At 42.1% G+C, this 27,675-nt stretch overlaps 1 protein-coding gene across 1 annotated transcript; it reads left to right on the forward strand.

The window, feature by feature from the left end:
- Positions 1–1,673: 1,673 nt before the first annotated feature.
- On the forward strand, positions 1,674–26,629 carry PAXBP1 (PAX3 and PAX7 binding protein 1). Its single transcript, XM_075197165.1, has 18 exons — positions 1,674–2,120; positions 6,272–6,397; positions 6,609–6,779; positions 7,552–7,773; positions 8,127–8,230; positions 9,351–9,571; positions 10,850–11,039; positions 13,387–13,510; positions 15,514–15,616; positions 17,415–17,530; positions 18,430–18,629; positions 19,580–19,721; positions 19,899–20,020; positions 20,407–20,483; positions 21,899–21,965; positions 23,884–24,030; positions 24,246–24,400; positions 25,558–26,629. Exons 1-18 carry the CDS (start codon positions 1,841–1,843, stop codon positions 25,673–25,675), a joined length of 2,685 nt encoding a protein of 894 aa, XP_075053266.1. The 5' UTR covers positions 1,674–1,840; the 3' UTR covers positions 25,676–26,629.
- Positions 26,630–27,675: the final 1,046 nt, after the last annotated feature.

Below are 27,675 nucleotides of genomic sequence, written 5' to 3' on the forward strand. Positions count from 1 at the left end.
CAAAAATCTGCTATTTAAGATATTCCCATATTGCTTCTTGATTGGCGTCCTCACTTGCAATTTTCTTCGCTTTTATCCGAGCTTCATCAGCTGTGCGATTTATCCTTAACCATCTTTTCACTTGAGGATGTAAATGTAAATGCCCACAGTTCATATTAGGCCAGAGTAAAATGCCCCCAGATCATATTAGACCACAGTAAAATGCCCCCAGATCATATTAGGATTGTGGCTGCATTCTCAAGAATACTATCACACTCTATCATGCTGCCTTCCTTTGCTCCCCCTTGCTCCGTTCCTTCACTTACCTTCTCTATCGGCTTCCTTCTTTCTTTTCTTCTCTTCTCTTTTCTTCTCTTCTTTTCTTGTCTTCTGTCGTCTTCTTCTTCTTCTTGCTAGCTGCCGCCACCGACTCCTCTCTGTGCCGCTCCTCATGGAATGACGGGCGTGACGTCATCACATTCAGTGCGGACGGAGCAGAGAGGAGGAGGTGCCGACGCCGCGGAGAGTTGAGTTTTTTTGGTTTTTTTTAAGGAGTCTGCCTGCTCCCCCCACCAACGCAATGGTGGATTCAGCCTCTAGTCACTGGTTTGCCAAACCGGGACTCAAATTAGGTATCAGTTCTGGTGAACCGGTGAGAACCGGCTGAATCTCATCACTGGACATAGGACACAATTTCTGAACTGTGTCATCATGCCACAGATGGGGAAGCCAACCACGTCTTGTACTGGCTCAGCATCAGGGAGAATGCCAGACTCCTCAGGGAGTGAGGGAGATCACCCCTATTTCAGGGAGTCTCCCTGACATTCAGGGAGAGTTGGCAAGTATGATTAAAACTGATTAGCCGAGACAGCGGCTCAGATGAGAGCCTGTCTGGGCAAATAGCTATAGTAACGTGAATTGCGATCACACTACTTCCAGGTTCTGACGTGGCTTTTGCACTGCGTGTTCCTGGCCATCAGCATGCTCAGACCACAGTTAGCGATAAGGAGGGACGGAGCGGGAAACCTGCAGTGGAAGGATCCAAAGATCCCTCTCCTGTGATGCTCTTTCCATAGGATACAATGGCTAACTTAAGATGGTGTTAGTGATGGGGACAAGGTCCAAAAAATTATGCTTCCTGAAGCTTGGTAAACAGGTACAGACCGCAGTCCCCATTGAGAATAATGGGGACTGCGTTAGTGTGCTTAATTTTTAATTCTGAAATGTCTCTATTATTTCCTGCATTAGGCTAATGTTAAATAGCAACATAACTTAATTTCACTTAAACCATGCGGAAACAGCCATTTCTGCGTGGTTTTTTTGATCTTTGGGCGCTACAATAATTATCATTATATGTTTTTACTTAAGGGTCATAAGACTTATATCTTATCACCTCTACTGTAGACAAGTGCGAAAGCTCCAAATGACGTCAGAGAACGATCAGTCTCCTCTGTTTTTATGTATAAATTGTCTTCCCTCGGTCAGTCGCTAGATGTCGCTCTCTCATGTTGACAACCGTCAGCGCTATAGTACCACTATTACCCGCTAGATGAGACTATTCTCTTCTCGCCTAGTTAGGCGTCGCTGTTTCTCCCCTGTCAGCCTCTAGTTGTCGCTGTTTCCTTATTGCTCAGACAGACAGCACGATTCCTCCAGCATCCGGCAGTGCAGTGTACACCGCCGGGCAGCAGGGGTCGCTGTCGGTTTCTCCAGCTCGGTGCAGTGTCTGGCTGGCGGCAGTCGGTTAGCTCGGTGCTGTGTCTGGCTGGCGGCAGTCGGTTAGCTCGGTGCTGTGTCTGGCTGGCGGCAGTCGGTTAGCTCGGTGCTGTGCCTGGCTGTCGGTGTGCCGGTCTCCGCCGCGATGTTCCGGAAGGCTCGGCGGGTGAACGTGAGGAAGCGCAATGACTCGGAGGAGGAGGACCGGGAGCTGGAGGCGGCGGTGCCGGTCTCAGCGATGGAGCCAGCAGAGAGCCCCGTCTGTGACACGCCCTACATGCCGCCCTTCCTCGGCCTCCCCCAGCACGACAACGGGCTGCAGACAGCCAGGCCCCAGAGAGCGGCCCGAGAGCCCGGGCCCAGCCTGTCCGGCCCGGTGACCACCAAGGCAGCCAGTCTGCTCAGCTTCCAGGACGATGTGGACGGTGAGTGTAGTATGGGAGGGGTCACTTCCCTGCAGTCATCTGGGGGGGGGTCACTTCCCTGCAGTCATCTGGGGGGGGGGGGGTCACTTCCCTGCAGTCATCTGGGGGGGGGGGGTCACTTCCCTGCAGTCATCTGGGGGGGGGGGGGGTCACTTCCCTGCAGTCATCTGGGGGGGGGGGGGCGTCACTTCCCTGCAGTCATCTGGGGGGGGGGGGGTCACTTCCCTGCAGTCATCTGGGGGGGGGGGGTCACTTCCCTGCAGTCATCTGGGGGGGGGGTCACTTCCCTGCAGTCATCTGGGGGGGGGGGGTCACTTCCCTGCGGTCATCTAAGGGGGGGGGGTCACTTCCCTGCGGTCATCTAAGGGGGGGGGTCACTTCCCTGCGGTCATCTAAGGGGGGGGAGGTCACTTCCCTGCGGTCATCTAAGGGGGGGGGTCACTTCCCTGCGGTCATCTAAGGGGGGGGGGTCACTTCCCTGCGGTCATCTGAGGGGGGGGGGTCACTTCCCTGCGGTCATCTGAGGGGGGGGGGGTCACTTCCCTGCGGTCATCTATGGGGGGGGGGGCACTTCCCTGCGGTCATCTATGGGGGGTCAGGGGGTGATAATCTGTTTATATGACCTACAGCACACGTCTGTATATATATATATTTATTTATATTTTTTATGGGGGGGGGGATGGGCTTGACTTCCTAATTTCCAACTGTATTAAATGTGCCCTACTGCTGTTGCTGAAACTACAACACACAGTCCAAAATGCAGGAGCACACTAAGCTCTAAGAACATATTTATACATAGACATCCATATAAAACGTTGCTGTAATATAAACTCCAAGGCATATTAAATTGTTTAATATCCCCGCGGCGTTAAAACGATTACCGTTATTGCGGTAATAGTAAGCTGGATATCAGTTTGCGGCTCAGGGAGCTGCGAGCTGAAATCCAGTGAGAAAAATACCGTAAACGGTTTTTATGCGCGCTATTACCGTAATAACGGCAATAGTGTGCGGAGTGTGAGATTTTTGGCATTTCCGCCAACAATTGACTATGCCCCTAAAAGGGGCATAGTCAATTGTTGAATATCCCCGCTGCGGTAATAGTAAGCTGGATTTCAGGTCATGGAACTCTTCTGTGACTTGTACCCCCTAATTTCAACTATAAGGCTGTTATGTTATTCTGTATATATTACATCTAGAATGCCAAGGCAATACTCTTGGCTCTGTAGTGTTATTACTGTGTATTGTGTAAACTACAGTTATATACTTATACCCAGGGATGCTGAAAGAAAGCTTGAGGCCTGGGTAGTTTATAGTAGGGATGTGCACCGGCCACTTTTGGTGTCTCGTGTTTTGTGTTTGGATTTGCTTGAGGTTTTGGGTTCGGATTTGTTTCGCAAAACACCTGACGAAAGGTTTTGGTTCGGATTTATTTTGAAAAAAACATATAAAGTGTTAAAAACAAGTTTTTGGGTTTATTTTCACTCCTACGCTATTATTAACCTCAATAACAATCATTTCCACTAATTCCCAGTCTATTCTGCAGAATCAGTGAACTTTGTAATATTGCAGTACCAATGGACTTGTACTGCAGGATTGTTTTTGGATATTTTTTTTTAATTTCTTTTTTTTTATAACTTTTTAAAAAAAAATTTGTGCTGTGCCCTTCAAAGGGCATTGTTATTTCCCCAGCACAGCACGAGATATAGCAGGACAGAGGACCACCTAACACAACCTCCCTCTACCCTGATCAATGCCCGAGTGAAGATGGCGGAGGATCCGACAGCGGGATTATGACTCAGAGCCTCGGTTTCAGTTACGCAATTGGCGGGAATACCCGGATCTGTCTCGGATCGGCAACGTTCGGGTGGGCTCCGATTTCAGATATCCGAGCCCGCTCATCTCTTGTTTATAGCATATACCACCACGCTTTAGACTAGAGATGAGCGGGCTCGGATATCTGAAATCCGAGCCCACCCGAACGTTGCCGATCCGAGACAGATCCGGGTATTCCCGCCAATTGCTAAACTGAAACCGAGGCTCTGAGTCATAATCCCGCTGTCGGATCTCGCGATACTCGGATCCTATAAATTCCCCGCTAGCCGCTGCCATCTTCACTCAGGCATTGATCAGGGTAGAGGGAGGTTGTGTTAGGTGGTCCCTCTGTCCTGCTATATCTCGTGCTGTGCTGGGGAAATAACAATGCCCTTTGAAGGGCACAGCACAGCACGAAAAATTTTAAAAAAAGTTATAAAAAAAAAAGACATTAAAAAAAAATATCCAAAAACAATCCTGCAGTATAAGTCCATTGGTACTGCAATATTACAAAGTTCACTGATTCTGCAGAATAGACTGGGAATTAGTGGAAATGATTGTTATTGAATGTTATTGAGGTTAATAATAGCATAGGAGTGAAAATAAACCAAAAAACTTGATTATAACACTTTTTATGTTTTTTTCAAAATAAATCCGAATTCAAAACCTTAAATCCGAACCAAAACCTTTCGTCAGGTGTTTTGCGAAACAAATCCGAACCCAAAACCTCAAGCAAAACACGAGACACCAAAAGTGGCCGGTGCACATCCCTACTTTAGACAGGGTGAGCATTTAATGTACAGTACCAATCTATAAATGCTATTTGGGCAGCTCCTCTGTAGAGATGAGTGAAATTTTCCAAACGGTTCTTTTGAATATTTGCATTTGGCGATGAAACACTAAATTCTGCTGGTGGAACTTCTTGTCTTAGAGCTGCATTACCACCTACTGTAACATGGCTGTGCAGGGAGTGTGTGTGGGAGGAACAATTACAAGACACAATCTCCTGTATCTCTGAGAGTAGCGGAGAAGCCAGTGTAAAATGGCTTTATGTAGCAATCCCTGGGGCTCCAGCTAGGGCAGACCTGGCCAACCTGTGGGTCTCCAGGTGTTGTGACACTGAAGTCCCAGCTTTATGTGCCACAAGATATCCAGCTGGCGAGTTATGCTGGAATTGTTGTTGCTTAACACCTGGAGAGCCCAAGGTTGGCCAGAGCTGGGCAAGGGTAAGGAGCATGTCAGTAAAATATATTTTTTTCCTTGGGTGGTAGAGCAGTTTTATGTGTTTATATTTTTGTTTCTTGTACATACATATATAAATGTTCACACATTCATGAAATGCACAACTAAATGTGAAAACTACTCCATGTCACAGAAACTAGTTTTAAAGAAAAGTCTATACTTTCGGGTAATCCTAACCTTTAGTCATACATAATTATAGCACTGTGAGTGCAAGCGTTATACACACTGTTGTATGAAAACTTTGGCTCCGCTCCATAATTATCTACATTTGTACTGTGATTGTACATGCCACAGTTCTACTTCCCTATATTACCTTGTGCAAATTAAGATATTTTATAATGTTGAGGTCAAGATCCCATATAAAATGATATCCCCTTCCCTGAGTGAAGCTTAAGGACCTTGATTCAGAGTTAAATGCAAAACGGGAGTAAACAAGCAAACCGAATAAGCATATGTCCGCACTTATCCTAAGCCAGAGATGTGTACGGCTCTGCATAAGTCCTCATCATCAATGCATACTTGCACCTGCCCTCTAGCAGCTGCAAAATAATATGCCTTTAGAGTACTCAGGCCTGAGTTTGCACACCCCTTCCCTCCCCGCCTTGCTACAACTGTTAGCCCTGGGCCTGACTTGAGCTGTGGAAACGATATATGTGCTGTAAGATTTCTGGCTGCTTTCTTTTTATAACACTGTATACTCGCTAAGTAAAAATCGCTGTCCTAAATTGATGCATTGTATTTTTGGTTACTTTCTTTAGGATGTAAGCTCTCAGGAGCAGGGCCCTCTTTCCTTGTGTGCTCCTTCTACTGTTCCTTCACCCTCTGTACCTCTTGACCTGCTTCCCTAGCCCTGTTTTCCCTGTCCTCTCAAGCTTTGGCCTTCTTCTCGCTGATTTCTACCATCCCTTTCACTATCTGTCCCAGATAATCTTATTTGCTTTACCCTGTCACCTGTGTTTGTATACATTTTTGTATCATGTTGTGTCTTGGTTCTGTTTTCTATATATGTAATGCATGGCGCTGCGGACCCTTTGTGGCGCCTTATAAGTCAAAGATAATAAATAATAATATCCTTTTTGTTTGTTTGTTTTCCATAGAGGAGGACGTTTTTAAAGTGAAGAAATCAACTTACAGCAAAAAAATTGCGAAACTTCTTAAAAAAGAATATAGAGAGGACCTGGAGAAAGTCAAACCCAGAACTGACGTTTTCTTTGGACTAGATGGTAAGACGGGGGAATCTGTTGAGCAGTAGATTAATAATATAACAACCTATCCTATATCTAATCATTTTCTGTATACTAGCACCTTGCTTCTCGCACTTACCTTTCCTGCAAGATCTCTGTCTTCCGGGGAATCAGGCACATGACAATCCTTTGTCTATATCTCCATAAACCCTTCTGTTTCATTGATTTATAATTCCATTTTTTTTTGCAGGGGATCAGTCCAGCAGAAATGCAGGCAGGAAAGATGGCAGCCAGGAAGAGCTGGCCGCAGGCAGTGACCTGGGCGAAGAGGAGATGGAAGTAGAAAGTGAAAAAGAGGAGGAGAAGCCGAAGGCCGGCTCTTTCACCAATTCTATATCTTCTTTAAATGTACTGCGTCCAGGTATTGACCAATGTTAATATACAAATTTGATGGTGGCTAAAGTTAGAAGTACGTGTACCGTCGTTCTCTGGTGAGACAAATCTGTGTTTTTGGGTTTTTTGTCCCTCTGATCTGAAATGCTAATTATTTGTAATGTGGAAATATTTTTCCAAGTCTTATATTTAATAGGCGGGTCTTGTTTCATGCATATGATTGGTTATCCAATTACTTATAGCCACAGGTAGAAAAAATTTTGTTTTTATGAAATGAGCATTTCTTCCCCATATCCAAGGATATACACCATATAAGGATACCCGAGGTCGTTTTGCTTGTAAATTATCCCAAATCACACAGTGTCACCCCCCTCCCCCCCTCCCCCACCCATTACCACATAATGCCGATCTCTGTAATACTGCTTCCTGGAACCATGAGAAGTAGTAGCCGGCACTAATACTGCAGTATGAGCTACTCTTCAGTGATCCCTACCTATCCCTACGTCACTGGGATTCCCAAAAGCAGGAGCGCAGCCCTGTCTGTGTTATAAGAGCTGAAATCACCCAGGATTTGCTCATGGTAAATGCAGTAGAACAGCCAGTGCTACGGGGATGGCATAGTAGGGGGTCAAGATACTGTAGTCGTGGTGTATTTATAACAACCAGGTTGTAGCCAACCCCTGATGAGTGAATACTGAGCAGTCGGAGGCTCCATTAGAGTTTGCTCATCAATACCTGGTTGACACTGTTGTTCTTTATAACCGCTAATCTGATTTATTTTTAATTATTTTCCCCTTAAGGAGAGATCCCAGATGCAGCTTTTATACACGCGGCTCGTAAGAAGCGACAAATGGCTCGGGAGCTTGGGGACATTCCCTCTATAGATACCGACGGCGGGAAGAGCCGACTGGTGCGTGAGGACGAGAATGATGCCAGCGATGATGAAGACGACGATGAGAAGAGACGTATAGTCTTCTCCGTACGAGAGAAGACGCAAAGGCAGAAGATCGCTGAGGAGATTGGTAGGTGTTGGGATCGTCTTCGCTCTTACGTAGAAAATAAAGTCCTGAATTTTTAAGTGTCTTACATTGCTATCAGTCACACACATGTGGAGACGTCTCATTATGAAGTATATATGGACAACTCAGTGCATTGGACCTGGGCAAAATTTGTTTATTAAAACGTACCTAAAAATTCGAATATGCATTCTTTTTTTCTGTTACAGATAATTATCCGTGTTCGCAAACAACCCCAATGTGTCTCATGATCCTGACTACTTGGTTATGGCACAGATATAGAGGATACCAGTGCTGTGCATAGGATGTGGTATTCATCCCCCTGTCTCACCATACTGTGTGTATTGTCTCCCTGCCAGGTATTGAGGGGAGTGATGATGATGCTCTAGCAACAGGAGAGCAAGATGAAGAGATTAGCCGCTGGGAGCAGGAACAGATCAGGAAAGGAATTAGCATACCACAGGTATGTATCTTCAGTTACCGCGTCTAAGCTGCTCTGCATCTTGTGCACGCTCCTTAACACCGTTATGCCAACAAGGCTTTCCAATGAGTGTTATTTCTAAAGTGCTGTTACTCTGAAATTAGCAGCTGGTATTCAGTAAGCGTATGTCTGCTAGCAGGATCTTAATATGTGCGGTTTATTTCACATAAGTGTCTCCTGCACCCAGAGGGGGTAGCCATTTTGAAAGGCAGAAGAAATCATGCAATGAGCACGCAGTCTGTCGGGTCACTAGGATCTTCTGCTTTCTGTCATTTCATCAGACGCCCCGTGACTCTTAAGGCGTGCTCCCTAGCTGTTACATTCTGACATGATTATCACATATGAAGGTTGACAGGTCTTGGGAAATAGATAAAAACAATAGCACTCAGCTTTTCTCGGATCTTTAACGCATGAGCATTTAAAGCAGAAGAGGTTCATGAAAGTTAAAATCCACCTTTTTGTAGCTGTTTCTCCCTATATAATACATAAATGATCCAAAGGGGTTTATTTACTACGTGGCAGTTCCATAGAACCGCCAATTCCTGTCGCTTTGATGGTATTTTCTTCAAACGCCACTTGGGCCGTTGGGCCTTGTCTTTAATAAAAGTGCAGTTTTTTTAAAAAAAGTGCTAGGAATTGGCGGTGCTACGGAACTGCCCCATAGTAAATATACCACGAAGTTTGAGCTGTGCAAATAGAAGCCCTACGTTTTTTTTAGTTTGTTAGAGCGATCTAATGGTCCATCCAAGCGATGAATCTTCTGAGATCGCGTTCCTACCATCAGGTCATTTGCCTGCTTTGGAGGTGTCTCAGCCCTACTACTGGCGTTGGTTAGGCGTGGCAGTGTTTTCAGCCAAATCTATACATAGTGCTGCATACACACCCTCACTCTGAAAGTTTGCAGCTTCCATTTGCACACGTTGGCCTCACTTGGTGACCATGGAGTCTATTACAGTAATCACAAATGAAGGTGAATAAAAGATCTAGGAAACCTATTCCAGATGGCATTGTTTTAGCTTCAGCTTTAGAATGACTAGTTAGCTGTACTACTGTGTTGAATTGCCACGGTCAGAGTGTAATTATATATCTATTTTCCTTCCAGGTTCAAGTCCCCCATCCTGCAGAAGCCAATAATTTGTTCTACCCCAGCACTTACCAGGGAATACCCTACGGTTCCTCTTACAACATCCCTTACACCTACTCTGCCTATGGATCCGCTGATGCAAAATCTCAAAAAACAGATAATTCTGTCACTTTCAAAACTCCCAATAATGAGATGACTCCTGTTACTATTGATTTGGTAAAGAAACAGCTTAAAGACAGGTATGGCAGACTATCTTTCTTTTTGGGGGCGTACCTCAGGCTTTCAGTTTCCCTGGCTCATGTTGTATGGGGCCAGGAAGGTAAAGCTCTTGTATAACGCCAATGAACTGCTTGAAGAACGTGGATGGAATCAAGAATTGGGCAAATTCCTTGGAAAACACCTATAAAAGCCTAGTGAAGTGAGATTGCGTTCTGTGCCAGAAACTCGGGGCTGTGTCAGTGCGACTTTCTGGACAGTTGCACATTGAGGCCAATATTATATGAAGGAGAGATGACTTTCAGTTCCCAGAGGGCCACAGGTATACAGGTTTCACACCTATAAGCCAAGCGTCACTTTGTCACTGCACAAAATGTCAACTCTCGATAAAGAATTGGACTTGAAAATGGAAAAAAAAACAAAAAAAAACTCCATATATTGTGATGTGGTTCTGGTTTGCTAATTTTAATACGGGTGTTTCCCTTTAACTCTCCTGTGTAAATAGAGAACGGAATTTTTTTTTTGGGGGGGGGGGAGGTATAACTAGGAAGAGTCTCTATAAATGTATTGTAGGAATGTGTTTATAAATACAGTGTAATCGATGTACGCTTTTCTGTTGTCCCATCTATTGGTTAATAGGAGTTTTATTTTTCAAAAGGGACATAAGCAAAAAGTGGCAATAAATTTCTGGAATGTTGAAGGTAAATTGCTCCATAGTCTGCAAATAACATTCACCCTCTTACTCCCCATTTACTAGCGAAACGCTCCAAAAGTATATTCTGTTTACCACCCATCCGCTGCCTTTTTCTGCTTATGCCACTCTTGGATTAAGTGAATTCCTGATGATCTTACGGGTCGTTGTTACAGAACAATGGCACGTGCAATTTATACATTGGTATAATGCGTAGTCACGTAGGTTTGTTGTATTTAGATCCTGCATCTGTTATTCTAATAAGATGCTTGTGTACACTGCTCAGTTATAACGTTAACACATCCGTTCTCTTCATTCATTATAAACCTATAATTTAGTGTAACTTTGTACCAGTATTTGGAGGTTATCAGACAAGTTTGTACCAAAGAGACACTAGAAAAGATATCACATGACATTAAGCTGGGTCATATGGCTGTAAATATATTTATACTTGTGCGGCCTTTGTTTTATGCTTGACCTATGCACATGGGATTGTTTAATGGTGGTAACTATGGTAACTAGAATTAGCTTCAGATATTTTGTAGATGGCTGCTCCCAGTACTCGGTGCCACGTACCCACTTGTAACTCTGTGTCTTATGCCACCTGTAGGCTCGGTGCAATGGAACAAGTTCACGAAGCAAATCTGGAACTTTATGAGAAGCACGAAAAAAGTAGGCAAGACTCCAATAGTGCAATTACTGGCCTGGAAGGGTGCTCTGGGGGGAATTGTGACCGCTATCAGTTTTTGCAAGAAATGCGAGGGTATGTCCAAGACTTGCTTGAGTGTTTCCGTGAAAAGGTAAGAATGCAACGATCCTTAGCCTCTTCTATACCAAACGCCAAATTGTTCCAGGCACTTTCGTTTTTTGCATCAGTGTAACCTGAATATGTTGTTATAAATGGTGTGTGTGTGTGTGTTTGCCTAACAATCATTTTATTTTCCTGATGAAATCATAACCAGACCAGTAAATGTCTCTGATTTAAACCATTATCAGCTTCCCGTTGTGCTTCTTGGTAATAATTTGCCATCTACCAGTAGTAATAAAGCCGTACTGTTATGGGAGTAGCCGTCTGTGCTGGGAATACAGACAGAAACTTGCTTAGTTATAAGATATCTAAGGTGTTAATAACGAAGCAATTTCTACATTTGTGAGTTGCCTGTTTTCCATACATTTAATTTTATTCACTATTGCCAACATGTTGGTTATTGCCTTTTGGATTCAGTGTTTTTCTGGATGGAGATTAGAAGTCTGCAAGACAGTTTGTCGCCCCTAATTTTCCGTAGTCTGAGTGTTTGTGACTAGTTGTTTGCTCTAGAAGGCACGCTATGTACACCCTTCCTCTTTCATCCAGTCTGGGGGACACTGCTTACCATGGGTTGTGGAGGGAGCTTGGGGAGTTGGCACCTAACTAGATCTCTGATTTGGATTGCCAAGTAAAACAAGAAGACTTTTAATCCAGATCTATATTTGATGGGGAGCCTTTATCAGGCACACTTGCGCTGTTGGATCCAGAAGTTCAACGTACTATTTAAGTGTATGGGCATCTATTTTACAGTCTTTGACTTTTTGGGTCATTGCCTCAGAATTACTCTCCCATTTGTTTGTTTTTCTCAGTTCTGTTTGAAATAAACTGTTCCTATTTTATTTCTAAAATAAGCTTTTAAAATACAGGTTAATTCGGTATAATTGGTTTTAACTGTTAAAAATATATATAGTATACAAAATGCTGAGTAAACTTTTTCTATGTAGCCAAGGGCAAACCGCTGCTTCAGATTTTTGGCTCTACAAGGCTTTCACCTGTGTCCTTCAGTAGTCTGTCACACACGTAGTCTGAGGTGCATTGAAGGAATTGTTCGCACAAGTTTTAGAAACCTTATGATATTCAATTACAAGCAGCTTTCTTGTTAAGCATGTTATCAGTGTTGTGGGAAATGAAAAGCTGATTGGCTGCTATGGTAGCCAATCACATTCTGTCCTTGAGTAAAAGCAAACGCCTGTTCAAACATCTCATTTTGCACCAGTTTTCATACTTGTCCCCATTGTTTGTTTGTTTTTAATTTTAAGCTCGTTTTGCTCAGTTAAGGACAGAATTGATCTCCTTAAATATGGGAAAAGATAAATGCCAGAACACAGATTTCATTAGGGTAGTTTTGTCAGGTTTTTTTTATTAATGTTTATTTGAAAAGGTGATGGGTCTTTTTCTGGTCTAGCTGTAGATTTCCAGCAGCATATTTAGAAATATGTTGTGAATTTATGTTGCCTGATAGGGGATGATGGTATGTTCTTTTCAAAGGCCTTCTGTTATCTATAAGCCTCATAGCACATGCATTATTACACCAGGACAGACATGTCTGTAGATGTTGCACTCTCCATATTGATATTAAGTAATGTACTTAATGATGTAAATATTGTCTGGGGAACACTGCTACCTTGGGGTTGATGTGAGGAAGCAGGAGCTGGGAACTTAATGGTTAAACTAAAGAAGAATGAAGCTCCTACCTCCATTCTAACCCCACTATTGCTCCATTCATGCCCAGGGATTTAGGTTCACACTATGTAGAGTATCCTTAGTGTAAATGAGTTTTCTATATCATTTCATTAGAATGAATGTGTTCTAAATGCAGCCTCTACTGCCAGCGTGAATGAGCGGTCGGTGGAAGCAAACTAAGTCTGTAATACAAAAAGTTCTCCCACCTCCCTGTTGAACATTGTATCACCTCTTCCTTCTAGTATCCAGCTTAGAATATGACTTGCTGCTCCCAAGTCTGTAAAAGATCCTGGGATAAGTGTAGTGAATGAGGAGCTGTCAGTAGGAAACAGCCATTGGTTATTTCTCTGTTTGCTTAGCAGCTGTCTATTGAACCCATTGCTAGTCTTAGCCCTGCATGAAGACCAGGTAAGTCACAGGGGAGAGGACAGATGGGCGTATCTTGGCTGGATGCTATATAGGGAAAGGTCCAATGCACAACTGGGAGAGTGTCCTGTAAATAAAGTGTATCCCCCTTTGTAAGCTCTTTGTGTTTGTGCTATTGGTTGGGAATACGTTGCCTGCTCTCGGGAAGTCTGCTTCATGCTTGGTATAACCTGCCCCCCCTGACCTGTGCACGCAGTATGGGTATTATGAATGTTATTGTATTTTTTCAGGTCCCTCTGATAAACGAGCTTGAATCTGCAATGCACCAGCTGTGCAAACAGCGAGCTGCCCGCCTTGTCCAAAGACGACAAGATGATATAAAAGATGAATCTTCGGAGTTTTCGAGCCATTCAAGTCAGTCCATCTTGAAGGTTTTTATTATTCATTAAACAACCTTGTTAGTAAATCGCCCCCAAAAAAAAATAATGCATGTGATGTGCTCGTACAGGAGACCATTATGGGATCTTCTGGCTCCAGTACGCACATTATCTCCCAGTAATTGGAGTACTATGATTTTAAGTCCCTCCTAAATGACATAGCTCACAGCAGGCCTGACCTGCCACATAGCCGTAGTTGCCTGTTGTACTATAACCGAATGCCATGCTCTACTAGTATGGGAGAACCTAGCTTGTCTGGCATGAAATCCAGTCGCTGTAATTGTCATTAAAGTGATTTTACTATACAATGTACCTTGAAATGTCGTATTCTGCAGTTCAGTGTTGTAAAATGAAGCGCTAGTTGTATTTCACTGTTTTACCTGTGTGTGCTGTTACCACTTGATATCGCACTTTATTATCTGCCCCTCAGTATGTCACTCTATTCTGCTCTATGCAGAAGGTACTTTCTTAGTTCTGAGGTTTCCACCCTATGCACGGAGGAGCATGGAATGTAGTAATGTACCATTCACATAGCACTTCACTCGGTGCCTTCAGCTGGTCATGAAAAAGCAAGGCCTAGAGGAACTGAGAAGTCCTGTATGACTGGGAGCTAGAGGTTATATGCTATAATGCTAGGGCATAGATCAGCTGGTAAAGGCTACACTACTAGGCCTGTTCATCTCCAGTATCTGGGCTTTTTGTCTGCCTGTATTCTAATAATAACTGTATATATTTAGCATGAATTACTCCCAGTATATCATTCTCAGTTTACCCCTGAGAAATATCGTTTACTGTGTTCAATGGAATTCACTCTTCTAAGGCTAAAACCCGGGGTTATCTGTATGTAAACTGCAGGAGGCGCTGCATGGGAGTAAGTTTAGGAGATTGGGCGGCTGCTGTAGCTTGTTCAATCACTTCAACAACCACTCAGTGCCTGCTGTTTATGCTGGAACTGAATGGTGAAGTTTACCAGTCGGGAAAATTTGTTGTTTAGAATACGCTAAATGATGTACAGATATTTGTGCAATATGTGGATTTTCCTATTATACACCAGCACTTCAGAACCTGCAGCTGTCTCCCATGTGTATGAGCTCTAGTGCGAGAGGGAAACCATGTTGTTCTGTCCTTGCTGGGAAAAGGACAGAAGAACGCGGATGTGACAACAGACTTCCATGAGTTCTCTTTTTAAATGTCTCACAAACTATCATTTAGGTTATATGTGTGCACTTGCTGTCCAGCTTTAGAATACAAGGTACTAGAGTATCATATCAGGGCTAAAAGAATAGTATTTTCAGAGGTCTGTTGTCCTTTTATTTCTATCACCTGCTACTATTGCAATTTTATTTTTTTTGCCAAATTAAAAAATGTCCACCTGGGGCTATGCCAACAAAATACATGTCTTCATCCGAAATACCGGCTCAGTGCCGCATACTTTAATCACTACTGAAATACTGTTAGTGATAGCAATTCACTGGGAAGATTTGGCAACTCGGGCAATAGAAAAAAAAGGTGCTGTAGCCTTTATCAACCAATCAAATATTTGCTTTCATTTTCTAAACCACACTAGCAAAATTACAGAATCGTGCTGCTGTGGCCAACGCCACCTTTTAGCTATTTTATATATCTTTATTTTTATATGGGTTTTTATATGTTTTTAGACTTTCTCTCTGTTCCATCTATTCTTAGCTGGGAATATGCTATAACTACATCATGCTAATCTGCCTCTTGTACTAGATTACAATCTGGTGTTGGAAGCAGTGTTAACTTGCTAGATAGTACAAGCTAAAACAGGGATACAAACAAGTCTAATGAACAGAACTTGACCTGGCTAGTGATATGGTTTGTTTTTCTTGGATCTTACAGAACCTATTTCTCTCTATGCAAAAGTGTTTTTTAGGCAAAATTAGGAGTTTAACTAGAAGTGTTGACTTTGTCTGTTAACTTGTATCTGAACGGTTGTTTTGTTGTGGGAATTCACAGATAAAGCTGTGATGGCTCCAAATCTGGACTCATTTGGACGTGATCGAGCATCTTATCAAGAACATGCAAAGCAGAGGAGGATAGCTGAAAGAGAGGCCAGAAGGTAAAGAAACAGGTCTACATAATGTACACGCTCATAGGCCGGAGTGTGATATTTATATGGTTTCCTGCAGTCTTAATACTGGAAAGAAAAGTAGATGTTTGTTGTCTTCAGTAGAGCGGTTTACTGGTTACAGAGCGGTTTACTGGTCTGTGTGCAATGAACCCAACAAACTCCACCAATTGCAGCATATTCTTACCCAGGCAGCGGCTGAGGGGATGAAAACCTGAGCACCCCAGATCTCCAACAGTGTCCGATCTCCTAACACCCACAATTTTAAATTGGGGGATTTCAAACCAAAACCTCATCTTGGTGGTTTTGACTATGGGATATTTATAGGCAGTACTGCAAATATCGTGCAAGAATAATCAAAGATTGGAAGCATTTGAGAAAATATTATAACTTCAGAAAAACAAACAACTCCCACAACATGCAAACCAAGCTAGATATCCCAGCTGTCGGGTTATGCTTTTTCTCTGCTACTGTCTCAATGGGGGCATATTCAATTGGCCGCGGTTTCTGCCGCGGAAAAACTATTACCAGTATTATGGTAATAGTAAGCCGGATTTCAGCTCGCAGCTCCCTGAGCCGCGAGCTAAATTCCAGCAAGAAAAGTACCGTAATACGGGTATTTACGCGCACTATTACCGTAATGACGGTGGTAGTGCGCGGGGCACATTACTTTTGGCTGTACCGCCAACAATTGAATGTGCCCCAATGAGTACAATATTCTGATGAGTGCTCGCTTCAGTCTGTATGTTTTCCATGACTGGTAATGACACCTTGTGTATTTATGTATATGGTTCTGGAACATCCATTCGGGGGGGGGGGGGTGGATTCTGCTGAGCGAGATGCTAATCTGGAATCCTGAATTCTGGGTCTAAATGCAACTGACAGAACTGACACAAGTCTTGGTTATCAACCTTGTAGGTAGAATGATAAATACAGCTTTGTAGAGTTACGAGCAGAGTAATTCGGCTACAGAAAGATTTAGCCAAAATGGCAATTTAGTTTGTTAAATTGCAGATTAATTACAATGTTGATTAAATGTAGGGTGCTGCACCTAGACTGTGCTAATTACGCATTCAGTGGAGCACATTTGGGGCCAAATGAGGTGGAATAGTAACAAAGCTGAGTAGCGGCTCACAGCGCCAGGCAGCTGCTGCAAAGGCCAATATGCATTAAAAGAGGGATGAATGCACAGAAAGCAAACATGGGTTTAATTAGGTGCCAATTCACCATCGGCATATAACGGGTACTTTACTGGAAGGGGGTGATTGACCCAGGGAATTTCAGATTGCCATATTTGGATTTACCCCTGAACCACCCCCCTCCCCCCCTTCCCTGTGAGGTTAAGTTGGCTGAGGTTAACTTCCCTTCCTCTAGACCAGTGTTTCTTAAATCTGATCCTCCGGAGTCCAACAGTGCATGTTTTCCATATCTCCTTGCTTTAGCACAGGTGTATTCATTACTGACTGACACATTGTAACAGACCCACAGGTAGTATAATTATTTCACTTCTCACCTGGAAAACCTGCACTGGGTTGGAGAAACACTGATCTAGATCAACACCATTTCAGATTAAGAAATGGTGAACTTCATGGACTGACCTCATTTTCTGTGTGTGACACATTTTAGTCCCATCTTGAGCTTGTTTCCGTCGGCTGAAAGTGAAAAGCAACAGTTTGCCAGTTTTGTAGTAATAACAATTGGTGTTTCCTGAATACTGACTGTATCTGTGTCCTGGTTACTAGTTGATCTTAAACTGAAAAACCAACCATGATATTTCTACTTCTTTTAGAGCACGGCGCCGACAAGCCCGCGAGGTAACTAGTAAGTTGGCTGAACACCTTGAAGGTCTTTCCAGTGATGACGAAGAGACGTCTACTGACATCACCAATTTTAACATGGAGAAAGGCAAGTTTACATGGTATTCCGCAGCCGTTATGGATAAATAAGTTTTGCATACCCGGAACTCTGTGCACTGTTCAGATGCTTCTGGTGTCTGCAGTATTGTGGTAACGATATACTATTCCATGGATAGGAGACACAGTACTGTAAAGTTGGAGAAAACAGAGTGGAGGCCAGAGATTTCTGGGTTGAGCCAATATTTGAGAATGCAGGCTACATAAATTTAATTAAAGTTTGTTGGTCTTTTTCCAAAACTAATAATTACCTCCACGCGTAAATATAACAATATATACCTGTTACAGAGAGTATGAACGGTCGTTTGTTCTATTGTCTGGTTCAGGGTTTCTGTGAAAACTGAACTGAAGTTTGGATACAAATTTAAATAAGGTGGTGGAGGGGGGTGCAGAGATGTTTCCAGATTTTAGGCTGCCCTATGAGAAGCGTTTTTGGGTATTTGCTTAGAATAAAAGTGTAGGACAGCAACCTCTGGTGAGGGCGTCTATGTGTATATTTAAAAACCGTATTAGCCAAGTTAAAAAATAGCCTGGCCTAGGGGACAGGTCACTGCAGTTCCAGAAACTGCAGTATGGTGCCCGCTTCATTGCACATTTTTGATTGGGTGACATTTTCCGTAGTGTCTCTGTGGAGAGAGCCTATTTATACGTTTAATCTGCATCTCCGACTGATTCAAACACTTTCAGAGTTTCTTAAACTGGGCAGAACCCATATTATGGCTGTAAGTTTGTTGTGTGACCTTTTTTTAAAATTGGCAATATGTGCTTCCTTTTAATCACTTTTGTTTTGTTTTTTCATACGTTTCAAAGGGAAAAACATTACAGGTAATTCTCACAATAAAATCATTGTATGATAACATTTTAAGGTGGTTTTTTTTACCCCTCTTGCAGATCGGATTTTGAAAGAATCCAGTAAAGTCTTTGAAGATACCCTGGAAAACTTTCATTCTATTGACTGTATCAAATTTCAGTTTGAATCCTGGCGCAATACTTACTATAACGCCTATAAAGATGCTTACATTGGTCTCTGTTTGCCAAAACTGTTAAACCCTCTAATACGCCTCCAACTGGTAACTTGGAACCCCCTCGAGGTAGGTTACGAGCACTGGGCCAGATAGTATGTATGGAAGGGGTTCTTGAGTAGAAGTAATGATATCCGATTTGCCCAAAAGACACCCAAGAAACGTTATCCAAGTTGGATTTATATAAATCTTTGTAATGTTTCACAGTCAAGTCTGGCAATGTAAAAGGGAAACCCCTGCTTCTTCTTTGTCAGACTGCTGGTGTGTCTATAATGCCAGCAACACCCTGTGGTTTGTTGTTGGGGCAGATGAAGAGTTTGTCTATTGATACTTGTATCGTTTAATAAAGTCTACTCCTTGCCTGGATGCAGTCCGAGCAGCCTTGTCTGACATTGTGGAGAATACAGCCTCTGAATGCATTAGGAGCACGTGACCAATGTGACAATAGTCTAGGTCTAAGCTGGATAACTTCTGTTTGCGTAGGAGACTAGTATCGGCACACACCATTATTTTGCTTTTATTTGAAAGATCCAGAATCCTTGAGTCACGGAACCTCTGTTGCTTCTGGCCCAGGACATCCATCGATCACCTGGTTCTCCATGCTATAAGGTCATGTGGAAGTCTTTACACTCTGGAGGACCAGAAGTTTATAGCTCTGAATGATAACTTGCAGCAAATTCTCTGGATGTACTGAACCAGAAGTCACCAAGGGACAGTGTGCAAGAACCGGCTATGCATAAGTGTAGGCTGTCGCCAAGAGCATTGCCCTGAGAATTGGTGGTTGTACTGAAAATGCAATTAGTGGTTGACAGTCCTTCTAGCAGATTGGGTGGAGAATAAGCGAGCATAGTGGGTGTGCTGAGACTTGCCCTCCTGGGCACCACAAGTGGGTAAATTTCCTGGGCATTGCAGGAACGTAATTGTTTATAGAAAAATAAGTTTGTTTCTATAGGTATTGGAAAATGCTATTCATGTTTTGTTTTGGTTTTTTTAATTTGCCCTTCTTGATTTCTTTTCAGCCTAAATGTTGTGACTTTGAAAGCATGATGTGGTTTGAGTCGTTGCTGTTTTATGGCTGTGAAGAAAAGGATGATAAAGAAGATGCAGACCGCGCGCTGTTACCTTCTATAGTTGAAAAAGTTATTCTCCCCAAGCTAGCAGGTACTTTCATTGTTTTCCTGTTTTGTGATGAATTGCAAAGCTGCAGAACTGGGCATCTCATATATTGAAAACTGTGGAAAGACAAAGGACCTTTCTGACTATAATTACACTGATATGGAATCTGAGAGGGGTTATTCATTCTTATCCGTTTCTGTTTTGCCTCCGATTTCCCCCCAGGTATCGCTGAGCACATCTGGGACCCCTTTTCAAGCACACAGACAAACCGGCTGGCGGCAGTGTTCCAGAAACTGATAAATGGGTACCCCACAGTCGTAAATTCTGACAACAAAAACACGGAGGTATAAATAAGATGCAGTACTAGAACATTGTGCGCGGTCTGCTAGTGCACTGTAGAGATTTAAGACATATAAAAGATTGATTATATGGTCTGAGATGTAATTCGCCCATTTTTCCATTATTTTGCTGTATGCGTCTGATCAATATATGCCACCGACCGCTCCTTACAGGCTGGATGTTTATAACCTTGTGCCTTCCACTATATTTTTCTTTTAAAGCAATGGGCTGGCACGACCCTGAAAAGATTTGTAAAATGCAGCAAGTATTGTGACGCTGTGATTAACAATTTGTCTGCTTGGGTTAATGTTCCACAGTCTTGATGAGATTTCTCACACTGCCCACCAGTAAATCTGTGAACGCTGCCTCATTGCCATCTTGTATTTTGCAGGCGCTGCTGAAAGCATTGTTAGTAAGAATGAGAAGAACCTTGGATGATGATGTCTTTATGCCTCTATATCCCAAAAAGTATGTGTTCACCGTTTTTTGTTTTTTTTTTTTCTTTATAGAAATTATAGTTTTTGTGGCAGTGTGACTGGACGGGCATACTCTGCCACTCTGCCTGCGTGGAAGTGATTTTACAGAATTATATTGGGAGTAACTTGCTCATACTAACACTCCTACTGATGTTACTCAGCCCCCAGGCAGTCCGTCTGAGTGCCAGCTGTACACCAGTTGTAGGATAGTAGGCGCTGCCACCACCAGGACCCTTCACCGGCACCTGTAACCACTTACTGCTGGGTGTACTTTAGTTGCTGCAGCGCCTCTTTACCGATGGCTGGCTCCTCCTGACGGCATAGTGCAGTGTTGGCTAACCTGTGACACTCCAGGTGTTGTGAAACTACAAGTCCCAGCATACCCTTCCAGCAATAAGCTGCTATATATTGGCAAAGCATGCTGGGACTTGTAGTTTCACAACACCTGGAGTGTCACAGGTTAGCCAACACTGGCATAGTGTGTACTAGGACTGCAGGGTATCGGGCAGAGCATCGACTCGGGGCGCTGGGTCCAACACGATATCCGAGAATAGATTAGAGTTTTAGCATAGTCGGTCACAAGAATTCAGCAGATAGACAAAGTGCTGGAACAGAGCGGCATCTTTCACAATCATCATCAACATTTTATAGAGCCAGCAATTTCCGTAGTGCTTTACAATCTTTCAAAGAAAGGAGGCGTCATTGGGAGTAAGTGATCACACACATAATGTAGGATGTGCTTCACATGGGGCTTTTATGCCATTTTTATACAGTTGTTTATTCACTGATCTTACACATTTTACCATTACACTGTGCTCTGTGAACAGGAAGTTTAATATTCACTTATCTTTTTTTTATCTTTTGTTTTTTTAAATCTTTCTGAACATGGATGATTGTTTTTTTTGTTTTTTTCCCCACTTTCTAAGCCTTCAAAATAAAATAATAATTGGGTCCTTTTTTATCTTTTGTAAAAGCACAGATGTGAACAAAATGGTCTGTTGAGCTGACCGACCACCATTATTTTACGGTGTCTATAAGGTATTCGGTAGTGGTTCCTGTTTCCCTCTCAGAGCACTTGGCTAACACTAGAGGGCGCTGGCTCCTTGAGGCTGATTGGTCCCCTCTCCTAGTGAGCCCTGCTGTACTGTGCAGCTTATGTACCAGAACATAAATGCAGGTTGTTAGGAGTTAGTGTTGCAGCTGATAGATATTAGTCCTGTCACCAGTCAAACAAATTCAAATCAAAACATTTGGATGGGACACTATGAAAAAGTCATTTCAAAACTAGTGATGTAAATATGTGCGTTTATTTAGCTTAGTCTTGCGTTACATATGATTTATTTAGTTGGTGTGGGCATTCCCTTTAAATGTGGACATAGTGTGAAATCTTGTACTTTGTATTTTTAGTGTAATTGAGAATAAAAACTCGGGACCCTGTGTGTTCTTCCAGCGCCAGTTCTGGTCCTCGGTGAAGGTAAGAGGTTTATAGCATAAAATAAATGATACATTATTAAATGCAATGTACTTTTGTGCCAGAGATGTTGTAGAGAGACAATATAGTTCTCCGAGGAAGTGACAGGAAACCTGTATATACACAATAAGGATGGACACATCCAGAAGAGGATCAGAAATATTCGGCTAGTCTGAGACTTCACACACAATAATGTGCTAAAGCGACACCCGAAGAAAAGATTGCCCTGTTGGTAAAAAGAATAAATAAATTTGTGAATAAAAAAAAAACTGAGGAGTAGAAAGGCACAGTGGTTAGCATTGCTGCCTTACTACGCTGGGGTCTTGGGTTGTATCCCTTACACGTCCCCATCTGTGTGGAGTTTGGATGCTCTCACCGTGGGCCTGAGTCATTAAGGAGAATAAAAAAAAAAAGAAAATTTTGATCCTAGACCAACCATGTTACGATGCAAGAGGTGCAATTTTGTTTATCATTTTGCATGTAAGGAAAATGCTGCCTGCTTTTTCATGTAGAACACAAATATTTGATAGCTTTATTTTTACACTGAAATTTAAAGTTGATCTAGGACATGCCCTACCCCAACTATAAATCTGTCCCCACATTTTAAATTTACCTCCCCCTCCAATGCAACATGGTTTTGCCAAGATGCAAAGTTGCTCTTTTTTTTTTTTTTTTTGCTTTCCTTAATGACTCAGTGTTTCTTCCTACACAGTCAAAAAAAAATTGGCTTCTAATAAAAATGGACCCTAGCGCGTGTGATAAGGAAATTGGACCCTAAACTCCAATGGGGCCGACACTGATATGAATTATTCCATAGAATAGCAGCTGAGTGCGTCCAAGGTGTTCAGTTCGAAAAGGTCACCTACAATTAATGGGAAGGATATTTTCTACTGTACAGGAGACCCCGATATATGTATTACAGAAGTGGTGTTAGTTGAAATAAGTAGATAAGTCAATGGGTTCAGGTGATATGCATCCAAGAGTGTTAAAAGAATCTGTCACACTCTTTAACCAATACCTGCTGACCGGGATAATTCCAGGTGAATAGAGAATGGCAAATCTAGTTCTACCACACACAAAAAAAAAAAATTGGTAGAGAGGAATGATAAAAAAAAAAACACATGTGAATCTCACTTCAGGAATAGGAGAATGGAATCATTTTAAAAAGAAAAAAAAAAAACTATTTAGAATCAGCCAGATTGCAGGGTTCAATATGTATTTGCTGCAAGGAGATATGAATGATTACAGTTGATGTTTGTACTTTAAAGCGATAGGTCTTGGTGGATCAGTGGATATAGCTTGTTTCGGTTCTAGCGAGGTATTTTATACCACATCCCACAAAAAATGTATTCAGAAACTGAAAATCCTTTGATTTGACTCAAAGTGGAATTGATAAAGGTTTGGCTAAAGAAGAGGAGTGTTGTGGTCAGTGGTGTAAGCACAAATGAAGTGCTGGGATCACACCGGGGTTCAGTTTTGTGTGTGATGTGTAGACTAGTTATATTACTTATAATATACAAGGGAAGGTATGTATTTCTGCAGATGATACAAAGGTTTGTAGCAGGGCTGATTGTTAGAACATAGAGGAAAATGGACTAAAGTGTAGATTTTACATTTAATGCATCAAAATGTAAAATAATGCCAGTGCACCTTGTAGTAGTTGCTTCATTTGAACCTATACTTCATTAGCCAAAAGAGAAGTACAAAACACGAGTCTCTTATTTAAATATTTACCCTATTGATCACAGCATTTTAGGGAGGGGGGGGGGGGGGGCGCTTTTCCTTTAGTAATTCTCTTGATATTGATGTGGCTGGTGCGCTTGTACTATAGGTCCTTGATTACCCTTCTGTTATGTGTCAGCAGTTTAGAAATGTAGCCAACTGATGTATGCACATATTCATCCTTGTATTGATGTCTCAGTTACTAGGGAACTTCCTGAAGTGGCACGGCGTCCTTTCCAATAGGAGTTTACAGGAATTGGCCATAGACGGACTGCTGAATAGATATATACTGATGGCGTTTCAGAATAATGAGAACGGAGAGGACAGCATTAAGAAAGCCCAAAGTGTAAGAAGAAATCATGGCACCTCTTTCTCACATCTTGTTTTATCAGGAACACATTGCCGCATATCCCGGTTTACAAGCCATTGATCCGTGGCTAGTTGTTATAGCATTTTCGTTGTGGACAGTGTAACTTGTTTGTGACTATGACAGTTTATTCTATGTCCACAGCTTTTGTCAGACTGGTGTTTTTTTTACTTATTCTTTGTTTGCTTTTCCAGGTTATTACATATTTTCCCAAGCAATGGTTTTCAAACCTTAAAGGAGGTAAAACTATTCCACAACTAGAAAACTTTGTACGGTATCTCGTGCATCTGGCTGGTGTCATCTACCGGCAGAACATTGGCTGCTCGGACATGGAGAAGAGAAATGCCAGGTGAATCTCTAAGCTTTAGACTTACAGTATGATTTTGAGACGTAGTTTATGGGATTCTCTACTTTATAACTTCTTAACCGATTATCTCCACCGTGATCAGTATTAATGTAAATGGAATTAGTGTAAAATTTATTTTTGTAGTAACTATTTACCTCCTGACAATAATTCCCTTGATGCCAGCGAGTATCCTTTAGACTGGCTGGTATATGTCTTTCCCCTGTCAGGAGAGCAGGTCACCCCGAGCATGTACCAGAGTGACAAGCATCCTCCGCTCTTTACTACCACTTCGCCAGGGTTAACGGTCTCACCAGTGTAGTAAGATTCATATAACGTCAAACCTGGTCACCCCAGTGGTATTCTGCCAGGGGGAGAGGAGGCAGAATACATTCTACCCTTCTTAGTGTAATATTGTAAGCTGCACTAGGTCCTGTTTATCTTGGTACATGGTGGGAGCGCAGTAGACATTGTACAATGGTCAAGGACCCGTTTAAACTAAAATCCATGACATGTCGTTAGATTTAAAGACAAAATATGATCTGACGTTGAGAGACAGAGCTGCAAGTTGTACACGTGTGCAAGGACCAGCCGTCACCTGTGGGATGTTGGATAATTCCCTGCGCCTCGCAACACATTATTACAGGTTTCATTCCTCTCCCCAAGGCTACAGTGTAAGATACCATCTTTCTTTTTAAGTACTGAGGGTATATTTACTAAACTGCGGGTTTGAAAAAGTGGAGATGTTGTCTATAGCAACCAATCAGATTCTAGCTGTCATTTTGTAGAATGTACTAAATAAATGAGAACTAGAATCTGATTGGTTGCTATAGGCAACATCTCCACTTTTTTTCAAGCCTGCAGTTTGGTAAATATACCCCCTGAAATGCTTCTGAATCTGCCTCCCATCATTCCCTCTATGTAGAGATCTGCTGGTATTAGAAAGGTGCAGCCAGCTAAGCAGAGGGAGAATTCCTGTAATAAAAGCTTGTTACGGAATTATAAAATGTTAGTACATTTGAAGTCAGGTGAATTCTTCTTGATCCGTGTGTACAGAAATTTTTGCTCATTTTACACCCTTTAATGTCTAGCTTCCAGTTTGTCAGCTGCTGCGTTACCCTGAATTTTCTCTTACTATGTTTTTTTTTTCTTCTCCCCTTTAGGGACCAAATCCGACAGATAGTGAAATTACTAGCAAGTATCCGTGCACTGGAAAATGCAATATCTGTTGCCAATGATTACAACGTGAAAGATGTCAAAGCGTCTTCAGACGGGAAATAAAGTTGGAGGATGTGTGCTCTGAACTCATTCCTGTTTCTTTTTGTACATATCCTATGTGTAAAGTTTCTTAACCTGTATAAAGTGTTGTTGCTTTTAATGCAAGTGTCAACATTTCTACAAGATAAACGACTGACTGACAATTGTATGTATCGTCCTAGCCCCGTGTACATAGCTCTTCGCATGCATCCGTGCTCTCAACCGCTACTCATCCACGACCGGTAGGTGACGTGGAATGGCACGTGGCTGATGTGGTTTTCAGACGTGGCGGGCAGCATGTAGTGCCTTCAGAGAGACTTAAACTTGTTAATGACATGAAACCTGATATGGGTTTAATTTTCCACCCAAAGCAATGGCCGCCGCGATGTGAGAGTGGAATCTGGACATGAGCACCCCATGGCGGCTGTTCCATTCACTATTTGCAAACTATCGCTGAAGTGTTTGTTTTATATACGGCTAGGTAAGGGTTGCTATTTATAAAGTGAAATCTTCATCCATTGCACAATGTTAGGTGTGGTACTCCTCACAGACTAAATCGGTGTACCCACCATTCCTCCCTCATACCTCAGTGATGTTACTACTTGTTAGAGAATTGCTTAGTTCTCCTAATTACTGTTTGAACTCACAAAATGACTGAATCCATCGTGTAGATGACTGATACACTTTATTACCCCTAATGCTGCCAGGATTCCCATGTTGTGTCCCCTTCCTGTTATCCCTGTTTTTTTTTTTATAACGTGGGTTCCTATTTTGTGCATTGTGTATAACGAATAATGCAATGAATCTTGTACAGAAATTGAGCTTTAAACCACTTATGAGAACTTCTGTATATTTTTTTGAAAGTATCTAAATGAGTACATGTCATTCTTGGCTTTTTAAAAGGTGTGCTATTATTATTTTTTTGTTTTCATTTTACTGAAATGTCAGACAATGTGAAATGTATTTCTTTAAACTCGAGCTGGTCGCAGAGAGTGAATTATTTTATGATGGATAAGTGTTTTCTTGCATAAATGACAAAAAAAAGTTAAGACATTGAAGCTACAGTCCCAGGTAGTGTAAAAAGAAATAATCGCCCAACCCAGGGGGCGTTCACTGGTCCCAGGGCATGTTCATTGCAACAATTTTGGAGCTCTGCGGTTCTCATCTTCCCAGCTGTGTGTCACTGCAAAGATGGGAGGAGTGAGCGGTCAGATTAATCATAAGCCGTAAAGACAGAGATTTCTGATCGATCCTTCTATGCTTCACTGCGATTGGAAGTGGTGCACTCAAATGTTTGACTTAAAAGTTATTTGACCATTTAAGCAACCAATCTTCTATATTCTTTTACTTGTAAGATAATCTATTTATCTCTATTGCTGAACCAATGTTTATAAGTCATAAATATGAATAATGCTTAAATCTATGGGCTCCCTGCAGAAACTGGTCCATTTAAAATAAAATAATGTATAAGGTGCTACTAATAACTGCAGCATGTAAAGATTTCCTTGATCTTACTATGAATAATGCTGCCTGATTCACTGATTTATACATGCTTTGCTGCTACTTTTACTAAACACATTGCTACTTTATTATTTCCCCTTCACCCTTTCTTTTGTCCTTTTCAAACCATGTTTTTCTAGCAATGGGCAGATTTTTATTTTGTTGCCCTGCGATGCAACACAAAACTGCTCTCTCCCTGTAACTTTATCCAGTGCAGAACAGTGTCCTGTCACAGATGTCTATATAACAACCATGGCTATATAGCTGTGTATTTAGTAAAGTGTGTACAAACCACTAATTTATTCATAAAAAATATGTGGGGAAACCCCTTGGCATAAGATTTCGTAACTATTTTTTTCCAGAGTTGCATACTTTTCTCTGTAATGGTGTTTTATAATTAGTCTACACCATCTAGTAAACACATCCCTGAACACCAATACTTCTCCAATGGCATAAGGACCCTAGTGTGGTTTTTTGTATAGGTCTAATGACTGGTTTTATAGTTAAGAAGGAACAAATGAAAG

This window comes from Mixophyes fleayi, chromosome 2, assembly GCF_038048845.1.
Source record: "Mixophyes fleayi isolate aMixFle1 chromosome 2, aMixFle1.hap1, whole genome shotgun sequence".
Taxonomy (NCBI): Eukaryota; Metazoa; Chordata; class Amphibia; order Anura; family Limnodynastidae; genus Mixophyes; species Mixophyes fleayi.